Source organism: Ochotona curzoniae, unplaced genomic scaffold, assembly GCF_017591425.1.
Source record: "Ochotona curzoniae isolate NIBS_2020 unplaced genomic scaffold, NIBS_Ocur_1.0 contig_2321, whole genome shotgun sequence".
Lineage (NCBI taxonomy): Eukaryota > Metazoa > Chordata > Mammalia > Lagomorpha > Ochotonidae > Ochotona > Ochotona curzoniae.
Window position 1 is genome coordinate 1,044,429 of NW_024465421.1, and position 16,798 is coordinate 1,061,226.

Consider the following 16,798-nt stretch of genomic DNA (forward strand, 5'->3'; position numbering starts at 1 on the left):
TGTCGTGGTCACTTGGGGGAGTGAACCAGCACACAGAAGATCTTTCTCTCGTTCTTTCCTGTCAGTAAATCTGCCTTAAAAAAAAAAAAACCTTAAAAAAAACCCAATTACTGTTTATTTGAAAGGGCGACAAAGAGGGAGCGAGGCAGAGCTATCATTAGCTGGTTTACTGTTCAAATCACTGCAGGAGCCCCGAACCCCAGCCTGGTTTCCCACAGGGACGGCAGGAACCCATCTTCTTTTGCTCTCCCAGGAGTTACTAGCAGGAAGTAGGACCGGAAGTAGAGCAGCTGAGTCTCCAATGGGATGTCCATGTCAACAAGGAAGCTTCGCCACAATCCCAGGTCCTCAGCAGCTCCTTCATTTGACACATCCAGCAAATGCAAGACAAGCAGCTCATCTGTGCCAAGGCACTGAGCCAGGGGGCTGGGGGAGACAGACAAAGATGACGCAGGCCTTGTTTTCACGGGGTCCAAAGTCTAGTGAGACTCAGAGGTGGGAAGCGCAAATGTAGTTTATACTAAACCTCACAAGGAGACTGGACAGAAGTTTTGTTTTTTTTTTTTTTTCCTTACGTTGAACACCATTACCCGGAAGTTCGCAGCAGGTAACAGCGGTTTAAAGTTCTTCGGACAGTCAGTGGAGTTTCGATGTTAGCACACAGGGTTTTATGCCAGGCTCTGTCTCATGTCCCACGGCACCAGCATACATCAATCTCAGGACAAGTGCACAAAACCAAAACAGTGTGAAAATCAAGTTGATTTTTATTGGCTTGTATATGCTCTTGGAGAAAGCCATTCACATGTAAAAGTTTGACATCTGACATGAGACTTATTCACACTTTGACTTTACACACCAATTCTTTTCATTTTGTCAACAGAGCTTTCTCATGATGACAGCCACAAAACTGACACACTGTTAAAAAAAAATGAAACCAAATACAGTGAGGCAGAGAAGGCAGCGTCAGGCTGATTTCGGTCTCAACATGTACTCTTCAGAGATGATTCTGGAAGTATTTGCTGTGAGCTTATTATACTACGAACCAGAGATCACCTGAGGTCACAAATAAAACCGCTTCTTGTTGCTACTTGTTATAGAAAAATAGCACGAAAAAATGAGTGCTGTTCCAGATGTTCATTTTGAATTAATATGCGAGCCACTTGTCCAAGCCCTCTCACACATACACCCCCACATGCGGTGTGAAGACTGAGTTACTGATGAAATGTCCTTTGCCCACCACTACTAGCTTAGTCCCGGGCACAGCTTCGGAAGCTAATTAAACATGAGAGGGAATCAGAACATCTTCACCATTTCTTCTTGCTTTGAGACTTGGCAAAATCAATAATGCAACGATGACAAGATCTGCATTTCTTCCTGATACAAGAAATTTGCTAAAAATCTGTAACTATAAAACAGATTTACTTTTTTTTTTTTTTTTTATAAATAAATGGCTAGTGTTGTTTTCTTTTTTTTTCTCCCCACGGTTGGCGTCTGATTTAGAGAGGATTCAGGTTTCAGTCTGGGCCCTCTCTGCCCAGAGAGTGGGGAGAGATGGCAGGGTGTTATCTGGGAAGCTTGACCACCAAGGAGGTGTTTCAAAGAAGTCTGCAGAGCACTGCTGACCATCCGCCCAAACGCCAGTTTCCTTTCTTGCAATCATGTCAGTTTCAAAGAAAAGAGGTCTCTCTGAAGCTATATACAGCAGTGGACACATCAGTTATTTCTCTGCCAACTTGATACACAATTAACATTAAGCGATGTCAGATATTTGTCACGTCAACGTGTGTAGGCACATAGGAGCTCCGTAGCTTTACTGTAGGGGCGAGGTCTTCAGCGGGATCATAATTCTGGATTCCATTTCCTGAATGAGTGGGACTGAAAGAAGGAGCAAGGTTACCGTGCCTGCTGGTTCTTGGACAGCCGACGGCAGAAGCACGGGTCGGAGGGGGTCGCTGTGACGCAGAGCGAGACGTGCTACCTGACAAAACCGGAACCTTGGGGAACCCGGGGGTTCATCTCAGAGAGAAAAACTTGCTTAGGAAAGCTCACAACAGGCCAAGGACGGGGGCGGGGGGGCGTCCTCTAAGGCGCTATTAAAACAGATCCTACACGGAGACTGTTTTTCTTTGTGTGAAATTAGCAGAGTGCAAATGGTAAGGAAAAGTGGAGACTTCCGCAAAGGTTATGTGGAGTCCCATACAATTTATATGAAACCAAATAACCAGGCACTTGAGTTGGAGCTTACACAAAGGAGTGGCTACTCTGTGCCTGGAAACCAGACCTCTGGGATCAGTGGTGGGGTTGGGAAAGCAGAAGCATGCATGCTCTGTGATTTTTCTGAGGCAAAAAGACAAGGTTGGCATCAACTTTGCGCACGGATGGCTCTTCCATGTTCGTGGTAGTACATGGGCTCAGATGCACCTGACATGCCATCTGCTGGGGACTGGTACCTGTCAGTACTATAGAGTTCTCTCAGCCCAACTGGTTCCTCACTGAGATACAACAAACAAGGTCTCACCACCCACAGCCACGTACATATTCACTCTCATTATACATACAGAATGCTTAGTCTCTCAAACTATGCCTTTAGACCGATACTTTGGGGAATGGACCATTTTGTTCAGAAAGGGAAGGCTCAGGAAGAATTTTGTGTCATGTACTTTCAGGAAATATAGAAATCTTACAAAAGAAGGGTAATGATGTAAGCTGACCAGATCCTAAGGGTCGGGGAAGTGTGCCAGACCACATGCATGGCATGTTACCACGCGTACCATGCATGCCATGCGCGTTACCTGTGTAGTACACCAGCTCTTCCCAGCCATGTTTATGCCAGGCGGCGTTCCGGATTTCCTCCCTGGTCTGAAGATCCTTGTAAGCTTAAAAATAAGCACACAGAAAAAGCAAAGCTTAGAAGCAAACGCAACGCCCCACATTTCCACTGGTGCACCCGCTGAGCTGGTCATCAACTTGTTTCTCATTCCTTAAACGGTCAGTACTGATCTGTGAAAACCCTGAGCTGCTAACTCTGAGCAAAATTACTTCACACCCTGCGGGAGAAGCGCAGCAACCTTCCCCGGATCTTTCCTGGTCAGTCCATCCATGCCGCTATACACCAAATGAATTTCTTCAATGACATGTTCTATTTGTATGTGGGAACTCGTATCAGAGAAGCAACATCAAATTCAGTTTCAGTTTTTACAAAGCACTGGGTGATCTGTGCAGGAAACCATGATCAATGCAGGGGAGAAGAGAGAGACAAGGCAAGGCAAGGCACGGCAGAGGCCCGCTGAGCACGTTGATGAGTTCAAGGACAGAGTCTGCAAGCACCGGGGAGGTGTCTGCCTGGAAGCTGTCATCTCACCGGGTGACTGGAAGGAATGCGTGACACACAAGTGTAGGAAAGTAAGATGCTCTGGGCATGGGAGCAGCACTGTGATAGGCAGCACATGGTCCTTGGGGTCCTGTAACTCAGTCTCACTGGTGCTGTAAATGGAGTCCTTGGCTAATGATTTCCAAACTTGCTCCTTCCCTGGGCTCTGGTCTCTGTTTGGGGACAGGCATGTCCCCATGGGATTTCTTTCTTCCTAAGAAAATCCTACCCTGTCCAATTCTAGGTTCCTTAGCTAAGCAGACTCCTGTGTTCTTTGCCATCAGCACGATGCCCTCAAGGTTCATCCTGTTGTAGCATGCCATTTTATAGCTGAATACCGTTCTCCTACAGATCCAGGTCACATCCATCAACACACATCTGGCTTGGGGCAGGATTTTGGAGCACAGCCCTTGAGCGTGTTCACACAGGGAGGAACAGCCTGTAGACAAGGTGGTGGAAGGGGCAGGCAAGGCGAGGAGGCAGGGGGTCGGGGGAGGCCTGGTACCAAGTGCGAGGGCAAAGGGCAGGGGTGCTGGGGTTGTGAAGGGATGAGCTTTGAGGCCCAGATGTTCCGAGGCCTGAGCCTGGCTCAGCCACTCAAAAGCCACAGGTTCTGGCTGAGTTATCACTGGCTAGGAGCTACAGAGATGGTATCTCAGCCGTGGCAGGTGGGTATGCGGATGAATAGGGATGATGCGTAGAGCAATCCAGTAACTGACACACTAGTGGTACCTGGTAAGTGTCGGCTCTTTCTCCAAACAAAATGGAAGCCAGAGGGCTAAGTTTTTGGGGTGGGCAATTGAGAAACTCAGTGGGTAGCACACTCTAATACATTTTTCCCCACAAGGCAGGATTTGGGCAGCGGATATGGGGGACACCAACTGGAGACAACAGTGGACACTGGTGTGAACGGAAGGTGTAGAAAGACACGGATTCAGAAATGACAGGTGAGTTGCAGCTGACAGCTCTCAGATGCCAGAGGTCCAGGGTGCTCCTGACTTCGTCTGCCTGGAGGACCACCGTGGTGGACTCCTGTCATCTGGCTGCAGCTCTGTGAAGCCAGAGTCCTCAGTGTAGGGCCAACCCCTCAACCTGTCAGAGCTCGTCTGCTCACAGCCTGCCACTGCCCTCCATCCACAAGTCCTAATCCCAGTGCTCTGGGTGCAAACGGGTTGAGTGCCTGGGTTAACTACTGGTGAGAGCCAGTGCATACGGCCCGCAGGAGCCTCCTCCCGACTGGCTCTGACCCGTGCAGCTCCACTCAGTCATGTACAGGGATGTCTGCAAAGGAGGGGAGCTCCTATCCCCTGGTCAGCACACACACTCGCTACCTGTGAAAGAGATGCCCTCAAATCTGGTAAGGTTAAACTACGTGTGGTCCAGTCTCAAAAGACAGGGAACATGCTTGGGCACATTTGTTTCTAAACCCACGGCATCTGAAAATGCAGATATCCGTGGGGCCAAATCAGAGCCCAGCTGCCCTGTGGAACTCTGACGAACGAGGTCTAATAATGACAACCATTGCCCCACACAGGGTTGTGCCCTCCTCAATCCCTGGGAAGCCCTATGTGTGAGGTGGCCGAGGGCACAGCAGCCCTGGTTGAGTCAGCATCTATGCAGCCTGAGCACGGGGTGCTGGCCCAGACTCTTAGGGTGAAAAGCAGGGAATCTACTGCCTGAGCTTACCCATTCAGACCGAGGCTGCTGCAGCTGCCCTACCACCTAGCTGGTCAGCTCTGGGAGCAGGATTCTAGTACCCCTCTGATTTCCTCGGTCTCCCACATTGCACAGCCCTTCCTTCCCTACTGTGCCTGTTGGTCTAGAGCGAATCCCCAAGTTGAGTGTGTATTCTCCCTTTACTGATTTCCCTCAAGTGTATGGGACTGAACCGTTCTCTACACTCCACCCTAGCTCTCCAGCGTGCCTGGAGAGAAGTCCACATGTGACTTCTACACATTGAACTCGTGTCATAGTATCTGTACTTCGTGTCCTCTTTAAGCTTGCCATTCTGATACCTGTTAAACTAAAACATGAAAGGGGAGTCAGGGCCACTACACCTGGCAGAACCACCACAGGGGGCAAACTAACACCTCGGCTGATTCTCATGGCTGGAGTACAGCTGTGCTTCTCCTGAGACCTCATTGCCAAAGGACCAGCAAGGCCCTTACCCAGACCTGGTTCCTGCTGTAGCACAGAGAGATAAAGCAGGAGACCCGGGTCGGGCTTTTAAAGTCAGGAAGGATGGAGCCAAATAAAATGGGTGGGGACACAACTGTAGGAGAAAGGGACATCAGGCCCCGGATGCAAAGGTAGGCGGTGAGTCGGGGCATTACCCTTCTGGGGACAACAGGAAGTCCAAGTATAAAGGGAGGCGGGGAGCACTCTGGGTTCCTCCTCCCCTTCCTATGGCTGCCTGCTACACCTGTCTTCTTTCTCCCACCAGCATCCCCACTCTCACCAGTTACTGAATACATACCCCAGAGGTGATGCACCATGTACAGCTGCCCAATCTGAGAGAAGAAGCCTCCAACAGCTTCATTGCTGTCCTGTCTGAAGCGAATCGCTCGAGCCCTTTGAGAGAACACAAGGTTCAGATGGTCAATCAGATCTGTTACAATCAGAAACGAACCTTCTTCCACGCTCAGGGCAAGGTTGTCTGGGAGGAAGACCAGAAGTTACTGTGAGGCCTGTAAGACACCAACATCCTTTTCTGTAGCTTTGCTCATCGCCTGGGGGGTCACGGGGAGGCAGTGTCCAGGACTGTCAACAACAGCACTGCGCTGCAGATTCTCCATGCACAGTTGGGAAAACCAGCAGAAAGCCTTCAACTCAGAGAGAAGACTCCAAGCAGAGGGGGAGGAAATTTGGAACTTGGAACACCCAAGATGCTGCAGGCCCCGTTTCCAGGGAATGAGGCCGAAAGTGAGACACCAGGATGTGGATGGAGACAGCCAACTCATGAGGAACACGCCCTCTCTCTGCACTCTGAGAAGGATCCAGCTGCTCCTGCGGGCAGCACACGGGGGACTGGGCACGGACCCTGCTCTCCTGCGGGCAGCACACAGGGGACTGGGCACACTGTATGTCTTGGCCACTGCGATATCACTGCCATAAAGGAGTGGGAGGGAAATGGTTACAAACAGACATTCATCCAAAACCTTTTTTTTTTTTTTTTAGAATTTCTTGTCAGAAAAGTTGTTGGTTTTTTCAAGATCTTCTTCCATGCTGTGGCAGGTGCTTTGTGTCTAGTGATGTATCTAATTCCTAAAAATGTTCACGCTTTTTTTGCAAAAGCATTTTGCTTGGACTGGAAGGTGGAAATAAACAAGAAGGGGTCCTCCAGTGGCATAGGAGGGCCATCAGCAGGAGTCGAGCTGATGTCTAGTAAGAAACACCAACTACAGGTGACCCGCTGAGTTTACACCAGCCTTTGCTCTAGTCCAAAGTCACACTCATGTCAGCGTCCCAGAATTGACAGGACTTGGAGGGGGGACACACACTCGTTCCAGTTCACTTGAAACACATGGACACTGACAAATTGATCCCAATCCGCTTCTGTCTCCAGTGAGGCCTTGAGACCTAGCTCTGCCGGAATAAGACACTTCAGCGGACTTAGACAGCAATGGGGCTCCAGCATCTCAAAGCAGCACACAGAAGGAGACATAAGCAGTTTGCTCTGCGAGCCATGAAGCCAGGTCCGTCTCCACCCCCATCCCCCCAGCTCAGCCATGAACTCAGGGGTCACCAGGGTGGAGGGTTCAGGTCTCAGGTAGTACACGAGGGGTCTTCCATTACCATCGCTCCTTCATCCGACTCCACCCCTGCCCCTGTCCCCGCCTTGGGCTAAATATTGCTGACGCTGAATTCTTTCACCTTGATAGTTAAAATTAGACGATGAATCGGCAAGCAAGTTAATCTCATTGGTAAATTACTGAAATTAAAGAAATCATTTTTCATGCGCATTCGACTTCCGTTCAGAAGGAAGAACATCGGCTTTCATTTGACAGTGATACAAATCCTTGATTGTTCACTTCATTCTGCATTTTTTTTTTTTCTAATTTGGTGTTGGTAGGCAAAGAAAACGTACCTGCCCCAGCCTGCGAATATTCAGAAGCATGCACTGGAGAGGAGCTCACACCCCATCTTACAGAGTGACCTACGTGCCAAAATATAAACGGAATGCTCAACCGGCTTTATAAACAGATTCTAACATCCCTGAGTAGCCTGGCGCACCCCGTGGGCTCCCTGAGGAGCACATTTTAATCAGCAACACGTGCAAATCCCACCAGTGGGTGATCACGCTGGATGATCACCTAAATGATTACAGCTGGGACAACTGCTTCGGTGAAATGGTGCCTAGGAAAGTCAACATCCTATCAAATACCTGTTTCCTAGTTTTCGAATGGAAATAAATAATGAACTTGCCTTCTTTAGCCTCTGATGACCTGAGAAGAAAAGTCATTAGGGAAGAGTCATTAAAATCCTGTGCTGGGCCCGGCGTGATGGCGCAAGTGGTTAAGGTCCTCACCTTGCACGCCCGGGATCCCATATGGGCGCCGGTTCTAATCCTGGCAGCCCCGCTTCCTATCCAGCTCCCTGCCTGTGGCCTAGGAAAGCAGTCGGGGACGGCCCAAAGCTTTGGGACCCTGCACCTGCGTGGGAGACCCGGAAGAGGATCCTGGCTTCGGATCGGCACTTGGGGAGTGAGTCATCGGATGGAGGATCTTCCTCTCTGTCTCTCCTCTCTGTATATCTGCCTTTCCAATAAAAAAAATTAAAATAAATCTTAAAAAAAAAAATCCTGTGCTGAGGCTGGAAGAGATCTCAAGAGTAATTTCATGCAAAACAAAGAGATTTCCCAGCTGGAAAAGAACATAGATAATGCCACGAATCGGTCAGTCACAGGAAGACACCGAGAGCAGGGGGCCTGAGTGACCCGCACCCACGGCTTTCCCTAGCAGAATCAGGACTTGACCCAGTTAGCTCTTGGCCAGGCACAGAAACCCAGCATTCGTAAAACAAAAAGCATTAAGGCAGGCACATATGAAAAGCTTACAGGGAAAAGTACGTACCCAAAAGCTTTTCCAGAGATGGCAAAGATCTGTTTGGTTGCAAATGATGTTGGGAAACTATTGTTGGATTTCAAGTGAAAATATTCTCAAAGAAATACTGTGTTTACAGAAGTATTGGAGAGGAGAGAAAGCGAAACTAACAAAGCGATTTCCACCAAACCCTACTTTTCTTTCTGTCTTTTTCCCATTGTGAGTCTCAGGCCCAGACTTTAGCTGATGAATGACCAACAACTTATTTTTGTGTTCCTCCTAATCACTGAGGCTCTTTTATATTCTTTTGTGTGTGTGTGTTTTTTTTTTAAATTTCTGTTATCACAGCTGGACAGCATCCTGGGGAAAACTGTTGCTTTGTCATCAGCGGTCACGGACATGGTTCAGCAATGAGTTCAATGGAGTCGCTGGAAGGCGCTCCATCAGCCGCATGGCCCTACAGCACTCAGCCCAGGCAGGCTGGGACAGCTGTGGGACTGCTCCCGGCTGCTGTGTGGGTGGCAGAGGAGCGGAGGCAACCACAGGGCTGCCAGGCTGGGCAGCCTCAGAGAGTGCGGGTGTTGGATCCCTGTTCCAGCCCTGATTTTCCTGGATTCATCAATTGCTTCACCTTGGATCCTTCTTGAATTTGTGGTATACGTTCTACTAAGAGAAGTGTGTCCATTAGCAACTTTCTTGCTTTTTTTTTTTTCTCATGTCATGAGACTCGCTTAAGCGAATACTTACAGAATTGTACAGCAATCATCATTGACGTTTGTACTTCAAGAAACCCAATAGGGTCACCACAGAGCAGTCTTTTCTGCACATTTAAGAAAATGAGATCTTATCACCTGTGGTCCCTGACCTTGAAGTATGCACCTGCTGAGTTTCTGAGGTTTATCCCAACTTGTGGAGGGACTACTAGTTCATTCTTATCTCAGTGATACCCAATCGTTCCAGCTCCTATACAACCTCAGCACTGTGTGTTCCCATTCCGGTGGGTGTGAAGTGGCAGCCCATTGCAGCTTCACTTTGCATGTCCGTGACTAGGGATGCTGAACAGCGTTTGATGCACTCATCAGGCATTCATACCTTTTTGGTGAAAAAAATTTTTTTTAATTCTTCCTGCATGAAAACAAGGTTTAAAAGTTACTTAAAATTTTTATTTACTTATTTTTACTGCACTAAAACGACGAACAAAACGCACCACCTTCGGTACAGCACAGTTTAACTGTGTCAAGTATATTCACATTGTTGTCAACGGATCTCTAGGACTTTCCCATTTTGTACAACTGAAATTCTACTGCCATTAAACACCAAGGCAGCCTGTTCCCTGACCCAGCCCTATGCAACCAGCTTTCCATTTTCTGCATTTTGATTCCTGATGTAAGCGGAATCAAACATTACTTTTTTTGTGGCCAGTTTATTCTATTTAGTGTGATGTCTTCAAGCCCATGTTGTAGCATCAGAAAGGACTTCCTTCTTTTTCAGGGATGACTCATATTCCAGGCCACATGTGCACCATTTTTTTCACCTGTTCCCTTGTTCATGGACACCTAGGAAGCGTCCGCCTTTCACCTACTGGGAACGAGGCTGTGATCACGGCGGGGCAAGCCCCTCTTTGAGATCCTGCTTTGAATTCATTTCACTGAGTCCTCGGAAGTAGGATGGCTGGGTCGCACTATAAATGCATTTTTAATTTTTTTTTTTTTAGAAATCTTCAACAATTTCATGTTATAATGATTGTCACAAAAGTCTGTTTTCCATAATTGCTGGACCATGTAACATCGTAACAGCATACAAAGGGCTTTCCATCGCTCTGCATCCTTGCCAATACCTATTTTCTGTCCTCTCCACAGTAACCACTCTAATGGGCAGATGACACCTCCTCGTGGTTTTCATTTACATTTCACTTATGATTAATCATATTGAGTATCTTTCCATTTGCTCATAGGCCACTTCTGTATCTTCTCTGGAGAGCTCTTGATTCAAGTCCTTTACACATTTTCAATTGGGTCGTTTGTATTATTATTGAATTGGATCAGTTCTTTATATATCATTATTGTATGTCACTTATCAGATAGGACTTGCAAACATTTTCTCCCAGTCCATTGTCTTTTTAATTTAAAAATGATGCTCTATGGGCCTAGTGCTGTGGCACAGACCACTAAGCACCTGCATGGGGCGTTGTCAATCCATATGGTTTCTGGCTCGAGTCCTGACTGATCTACTTCTGATCCAGCTCCCTGCTTACACATCTGGGAAAGCAACAGAAGATGGCCCACATACGTGGGTCCCCTGAACTCATGGGAGAGACCCAGAAGAAGCTCTTGGCTTGTGGCCATTTGGGGAGTGAACAGTTGACTAAAGCTCTGTCTCTCCTCTCTCTGTAGCCCTGAGTTTCAAACACAAATAAACAAATCTTAAAAATGATGATGGGCCCGGTGCGATAGCGTAATGGTTAAGATCCTTGCCTTGAACACACTGGAATCCCATATGAGGGCGCCGGTTCTAATCCTGGCAGCTTCACTTCCCATCCAGCTCCCTGCCTGTGGCCTGGGAAAGCAGTAGAGGACAGCCCAAAGCCTTGGGACCCTGCACCCACATGTGGGAGACCCGGAAAGAAATTCCTGGCTCCTGGCTTTGGATTGGCACAGCACCGGCTATTGTGGCCACTTGGGGAGTGATTCATCGGATGGAAGATCTTCCTCTCTGTCTCTCCTCCTCTCTGTACATCTGCCTTTCCAATAAAATAAATAAATCTTTTAAAAAAAATGATGCTGTTTAAAGAGCAAAAGATTTAATTATGTTAAAGATATCAATTGCCTTTTACAAATCACTTAGTTATATTTACTTACTATTTATTTTTATTTTGGAAGGCAGATAGACCATCCACTGGTTCACTCCCCAAAAGGCTGCAACAGTGAGAGCTGGACCAGGTCAGACAACCAGCTGTTCAGGTGAATGGCAGGGAACCAAGCACTTAATCAGGATGGGTCCTGATAGGCTGCTGGATTGGACGCATCTCCCACGGCAGATGTGGGGGTCCCAAGAGCCAATGGCCTCAATTTTCCCAAACTTCTATATACTGGAAGGCAGCTGTGTTCACCATTATGCAAGCTTTATATTTTGGCTCCTACATTTGGTCTATGATCCAGTGTGAGCTCACTTTTGTGTATAACACGGGATAGGAGCCTACGTTCATATTTGTGTGTAACACGGGATAGGAGCCTACGTTCATATTTCTCAAGGACAGTCAGCGGTTCAGCACCTTTTGTTGAAAACGCTGCCTTCTCCCCATTGAAGTAACACTGGAATATCTGTTAAAAATTGCTTTGAAGCAGTTGTTTTGGTGCAGCGGGTGAGGCCAACATCTGGAATGCCTACATCCCATATTAGATGGTCTAGTTTGTGTCCCAGCTCCTTCCCTTCCAAACCAGCTTTCTAAAAACACACTTGGGAAGGCAGCAGATGGTAGATTGTCCAAGTGTTTGGGTCCCTGATACCCGTGAGGAGACCAGGCTAAGGTCATGGCTCTTGACCTTGACATGGCCCAGCCCACCTTTGGCAGTTGTAGGTATCTGAGGAATGAACTAGTGGATTGAAGATCGCCTCTGTTTTTTTCACTCTATTACTCTTTCAAGTAAATAAATAAGTCTTAGAAAAAAAAATCAATTGTTCCCACATTCTGGACTTTGATTCTTCTCTCTCTTAAAAAACAAAACACTTATCTATCTGAAAGAGTGATAGAGTAAGGGAGAGATGGAGAGACACTGTGAGATTTTCCATTTGTTGATTCACTCCTCAATGGTCGCAATGGCCGGGTCTGGGTCAGGTCACAGCCAGGAGCCTGGAATGCCAGGGTTCTAATACAGGTGCAGGGGCCCAAGGACTTGGGCCATCTTTCCAGGCGCATTAGTAGGAGTCTAAACTGGAAGTAGAGCAGCCAGAACTCAAATCAGCACTCACACGGGTGCCAGCGTTGCAGATGGCAGTCTAACTGGCTTTGTCACAATGCCAACTGCCTGTATGCCTGCCTGCATGCCAAGACCATAATGTCCTGATTACTGTAGCTTTTAGTCAGTTTTAAAATAGAGAAAACTGAGTCCTCTCTGTTTTTTTTTTTTTTTTTAAGGTTGTTTTGGGGAATCTGGGTCCTCTGCACTTCGAGAGCCTGCTGGGATTCGGATAAAGGTTGTGTTCAATCTACAACTCAATTTAGGGAAAAGCTTGTATACTGTTACTTGAAATATGAAGAGGAAATAATCACCGCACTACAGTTCTGCTTATGTGACAGAGGTACCGTTTAGCAAAGATAATATCCAAGAAGGATATGATATATCTTTACACACTACTGGCGTCCTGTTAAAAAATAATTCTCTGCAAAATATACATTGAATTTTTATGGATGAAACAGTGTGTCATGTGGGACTTCGTATTCTGGATACAAGGAGTTACAGCTAAACAAGGATGGCAATACATTGATAATCAGTGTAGCAAAGGAATGAGTAGGAACTGAAGAAACCAAGGGATTTGTTCTTTCTAGTTTTGTATATGACTAAAAAAATGTCATAAAAACAATGAAAGAGGGTAAAGTGAGAGCATTATTCAAGATGCCTTATTTCCCAGGATTAGTCCATAGATCATCAAGACTTAAAGACTAATTCAGTAATATACTCACCAGTAATTGCCCCATTCAATCATCGTTCCTGGCTGAAAAAAGAATCAGATTTTGGTTTGTTAGTTCTATCAAAACATATAAAAACATCAGGTGATAAAACTTAAAAATGAACTTTTCATAATAGGGGATTATAACAAAAAAAGTAGTAAAATATGGTTATTATCTCGTGGTGGAGAAACAGGATTTCACTCAAAAATATAACAACGGAAGAATAAATTATTCAGGCATGGTTATTAAGACCATAATTAGCAGCATCTTTCATAGGTACTAAAATCATGAATAAATTGTGGGTACCCATTCAAACTTTAAAAAATACAATTTCAAAAAATTCACTCTTGGACATCAAACAGGGACATTCCTTGATCTCTTCCAACGTAAAAGTGATTATTAGATCAGCAAGATGTGCTGTGCTTGTATTCTGTGTATTACTGCTGCTCCAGGAGGCTGGGAATGGTAGAGGGGTGCAGGGGCAAGCGGAGGGGAGGTTAACAGGTTTAGGGGTAGAGCTGATTAATTTGGCGAATCCAATATTCTTTAGCACAACAGTGCAATTAAGGTTGAAAACCATCAATCATGTGTTTTGAACAGCTGCAAGAGAGGGTTTTGGATGTTCCCAACACAAAGAAATGAAGATGATGGATAAGCCAATTCATCCTGATAATTATGCATTATATACTTGCTATGTGTTGACTTAAGAAAATAATAATGCCACTTGGGGCTGTTTAGTATTTGCGTAGTGGGAAATATTTAGAAAATATAAAAGATTATTGCTTTTGTACTCTTATAGCGCTGTACAATTTGTTCAATAGTTCAAATGTTTATTAATGCTTATTCTAGTTCAATCACAGTAGATACTTTATGTTGTACTGAGTGGTCCTGTACTTTAGATCTTTCTTCTTTAAAATAGATGCATTATTTGGAAAAACACCAAACAATGGACTTTATGTATGAGATCATTCAAGACAAAAAGCACTTAGCAGAGAAGGAGGAACGGGAGAGGAAACGAAAGAAACACAGGGAGAACAAAATCGAATTAAGCTAGGATGTGAAACCTACACATTGGAGAACACATTGGGTTTTGCTTCAGCATGAGGGAGAGCCTATGACTTGTCATGGAAGGGTGGAACGGGTAACTTGCATTTCAGTACTTACTCGGAGCTGGTAAGACCTGAGTTCATATATATTGGGTCCTGAGCGTGGGACAGGCTCATTCCAGAAACTGAATTCCAACAGCAGCTGATTCTTCCTGGATAGGAGCATGTCGCTTCTTGCCTTGCGGAAATTCACAAATTCCTTTGGGTGGAGAAAGACGTGCTCATGAAATCTTGCAACGCTTTTGTACAAATGTCCTCTAGGAACATTTCTCTTCCCACAAAGTACTATTCCAAGTAGGATAAAGAAAGGTCCCAGTCTGACGCAGTCCCAATTCCTAACTGTTGATCAGGCAGGACACAAACAGCTCTCCCTTCCATTTTCGCAAGTTTCCAGGTTTAGATGCCATGCTGCATTATCAGGCTACATTTCCTAAGCGAGGTGACGTGAGGGCCATATAACAGCAATGTCCTGCACAGCTGCCTGGGCACCTACACAAAAGACTTCCTTTCTGAATGATGGATGACTGTTAAAACTTCCTCCTAGTAACAGGCACGTACTAGCAAGGGAGACGTGGTGCAGCCTGGTAGGCCCAGGAGAAGGAACCTAAATGTGGACGACAGCTCCTAGAGCAGGTGTATGTGAAATGACCAGCTGTGCTCATCAAGACGCTCCAAGTACCTGTTTATTGATTTCTTTTTTAAAGATTTATTTATTTTATTGGAAAGGCAGATGTACAGAGAGGAGGAGAGACAGAGGAAAATCTTGCGTCTGATGATTCACTGTCCAAGTGGCTGCAACGGCTAGAGCTGAGCCGATCCAAAGCCAGGAGCCAGGAGCCAGGAATTTCCTTCTGGGTCTCCCACGCGGGTGCAGGGTCCCAAGGCTTTGGGCTGTCCTCTACTGCCTTCCCAGGCCACAAGCAGGGAGCTGGATGGGAAATGGAGCTGCCGGGATTAGAACCAGCGCTCATATGGGATCCCAGCGTGTTCAAGACAAGGACCTTAACCATTATGCTATTGTGCCAGGCCCTGTTTATTGATTTCAAAGCACAACTTTCACAATAAAAACGGGTATTTCAATAGAATTGTACATGTTACTTCATGCTTAACGACAACCTCGAGGATCCAGATGACAGAATTGGCATTATAAAAAAAATGAATATTCCATGAAAACTGATGACATTTAATTGTACACTAAACCTACTCTCTTCAGTACAAATCAGTAAACATTTTTTTCAGAAAGATTACCTGATTTTCTCTGAGCTTGTTCATGACCTCTGTGAGTGCTGGGTAGCCTCCTTCATACCTCCAGAGGTGGACTGAAAAGCATTTTGGAAGACAACAGACGTTTAGAATTTCATGATATCCTTAGCTTCAGAATTCTTCAGATACACCCAATGATAACGCAGTACTAAACTGTAACGTACCACGTGCCAGCCTATACGTTATATCACAAACATTCCACAACAGATTCAAACATTACAAGCAACAGATCAGTAATGTATTACTGGAGATGCGGCTGAGAACAGAAAGCTCTGATTATGAAAAGACAAGCACTGAGTTAGAAAATGACTTAAGTGGTGAGGCTTAAGGAAGAAGCGCTTATGGCAAGGATTTCTGCTTCCTACCAGCTTGATCCTGCTCGCCATACCACGTGTTCCAAGTCCCCACCAAAGCACAGGGGTAATGTTTATCTTCATGAATCTTTGGCAACACCTCCTGACTTAAAGAGAAGGAAAAGCAACATTAATTCAACAAGCAACACAATTTTACCGGGTGAACTACATGTAAGTCAGTAACGGAATCTAAGGCTTTCTGACCTCCTCGCACACATAGGGTAAAATGACATGCAGCTATATGATATGATACCTGAATTCTGCTGTATTCCACATCCTATTCAACAAAAGCTCAGGTTTCTGATAGCCTAACTTCATAGAACAGTTGTAAGCAAACTCAAGTATGCGGATAAATATGACAAAGAAGAACCAATGGCCCCAAGATTCCAGGAACCACAGTCTACTCCTTGCCATTTCAGGGAGAAAACAAGAAAGTTCTACCGAGGAATGCAGTGTTTATAAAAAGCTAAGTTCTGCTGGCTCCAAAGACAGGGAGGATGAAAGACACGCGAACAGCAGAAAAAACCGTGGAAGGAAGAAAGAAGGAAAGAAACTAATGGCCAAGGCAGAGGCAGACCACAGAGGTGGCACACGCAAGCAAAGGTTAGGGACCAGAGAGCAACCTGGCCCGAAGGGAGGAGGAAGAAGCCAGAGCCAAAACACAACACAGGAGCCATCTCAATCTGCTATATGGCAGAGCATCAAAATTAAAAACACAGCATGAAGCATTAATGAAGTTCTGCTCAATTCAACCAGCTGAGGGGATTCAAGAGTATCATACAGTCACACTGAACACAGCAGCCACTTGATGGCCACTGAGCGGACGGGGTGGGCAGTGGCAAAGCCAGCAAAGGTCACAGCAGGGTCTCAGATGAACAGCAGTCCACCTAATGCACAGGCAAAGGAAGAGGTGTAACTCCCACAGCAAGAGAAAAGCTAAGACCTACACAGTGTTTAACTAGAAACGTTATGATGAAAAACACATAGAGGTTCAA

The 16,798-nt window shown here is 46.0% G+C and overlaps 1 protein-coding gene across 2 annotated transcripts in view; it reads right to left on the bottom strand.

The window, feature by feature from the left end:
- Positions 1-746: 746 nt before the first annotated feature.
- Positions 747-16,798, bottom strand: part of NIPSNAP2 (nipsnap homolog 2) — a 31,003-nt gene continuing 14,951 nt past the window's right edge. The window contains exons 4-10 of one of the 2 annotated variants that reach the window (XM_040972771.1): positions 15,816-15,910; positions 15,436-15,506; positions 14,246-14,386; positions 13,094-13,125; positions 5,847-5,941; positions 2,793-2,876; positions 747-1,875 (exon numbers count right to left, since the gene is read on the bottom strand). In XM_040972771.1, the coding sequence (XP_040828705.1) occupies positions 1,811-1,875; positions 2,793-2,876; positions 5,847-5,941; positions 13,094-13,125; positions 14,246-14,386; positions 15,436-15,506; positions 15,816-15,910 (583 nt within the window). In that variant the 3' untranslated portion in view covers positions 747-1,810. The remainder of the gene's footprint in view (positions 1,876-2,792; positions 2,877-5,846; positions 5,942-13,093; positions 13,126-14,245; positions 14,387-15,435; positions 15,507-15,815; positions 15,911-16,798) is intronic. The other variant, XM_040972772.1, reaches the window with a different exon arrangement.